Here is a 1,302-nt window from a genome sequence, read left to right as displayed (position 1 = left end):
CCCAAAAAAAAGCAGGAAAAAGAAAATGGAGTGCCAACTGGTCCTGTCCTTTGTGTATTTGCTACAATAATACGAGGATACCCGAGGCACTTGCGGATCAAACAGGTTTTGTTAGCAAAGATTCCCTAATCTCAGACATCTACAGCACATGCACAGCCTACAAAGGAATATACAGAAACAAAGACTCAAGAAAGGACTTGAGAATAGCAGCAGTGCCAGTCAATATTTTTCTGCCAAGAACTGACCTACTCACTCAAGTAATGGTAATGGCACAGATTGCAACAAGACAGCTGTGTTGGAGAACAACTTGTAGGTAGGGATGCTGACTGAGAAGGCTCAAATATTCTTCTCTTGTGTTCTGTTGACTACACCCCCAAAGAGCTCTTCACCACCAGTGATCCAGTGTTTTTAGATGTTAGTTTAATCTGAGGAGAAGAAGGCTTTTCTTTGAGGTAGTGGCTCAAATCTGATTTTGATACAGGGCATGGGCAGTCTTTTAGGCACTTACCTAGGAGAATAACCGAAAAGCAGTATGGATTATGGCTTGACAGCATTAAAGAAAGAGGTCTGATCCTCAAAACAAACAAAATACACGTTAGTAATACCTGGTTTTTCTCTAGCTGTTTGCCAGAAGCTGCTTGCTCTTTCAGTTGCTCAATTGCCTTCAGTTTCTGTGAAAAAGAAAAAAAAAAAAACTACATTGAGCTAAGTAACGTTACTGGAATTTTCTTGGTTTATGGTGGATTCACTTATCAGATAAGGGAATTCCCTACACAGGAGACATGGCAAAAAAAAACACTTTTCACCTGTGCATCTAAGCAGCACTGAAGAAAAATGTAGAGGTGCACTGATATATCGGTCCAATACTGGATCAGCACCCATATAAAGAAAATTGACTGTATCAGAAGTCAGCTTTTTTTTGCCTAATGTGGCCAATAAATGCCCCGTGCACACATGCAGCCACAGCACAGCATGTAGGTGGTAAGGAGCACATCCTGGCAGCTTGGAGAGCTGCTTCAGCTGGTAAGTCTGTTCGGGGCACGGGGTGAAGCAGATTGAGGCCCCTGCAGTGAGGGAGAGAGTGAGGCTGGGGCATAGGACAGAGCCATGGCTCGTCCAGGGGGCACGGGAGGGTGGGATTAGCTCCTGCTGCTGCATGCACCCTGGGAGGGTGTGTGCCCCCAGATCTGCACATGGGATGAGGGTGGGATGGTGCTGCAAACTAGGGTCAGGGCTCTCCTGGGCTCTTCCCAGCAGGGGGCTGGGCCGGGCAGGGAGGGTTGGGGGGGGCAGCACTGGCAG

General features: G+C 46.8%; 1 protein-coding gene across 1 annotated transcript in view; it reads right to left on the bottom strand.

Moving 5' to 3' along the window:
• EIF2A (eukaryotic translation initiation factor 2A) overlaps nt 1-1,302 on the bottom strand; it is a 60,665-nt gene that overhangs the window by 10,173 nt on the left and 49,190 nt on the right. The window contains exon 13 of the mRNA XM_019503133.1: nt 606-671. Within this exon, the coding sequence (XP_019358678.1) occupies nt 606-671 (66 nt within the window). The remainder of the gene's footprint in view (nt 1-605; nt 672-1,302) is intronic.

This window comes from Gavialis gangeticus, unplaced genomic scaffold (assembly GCF_001723915.1).
Source record: "Gavialis gangeticus isolate Ggan-Ray unplaced genomic scaffold, GavGan_comp1, whole genome shotgun sequence".
Classification (NCBI taxonomy): Eukaryota; Metazoa; Chordata; order Crocodylia; family Gavialidae; genus Gavialis; species Gavialis gangeticus.
The sequence above is the reverse complement of the archived record's forward strand: the minus strand, read 5'-3'. Positions and strand labels throughout refer to the sequence as shown.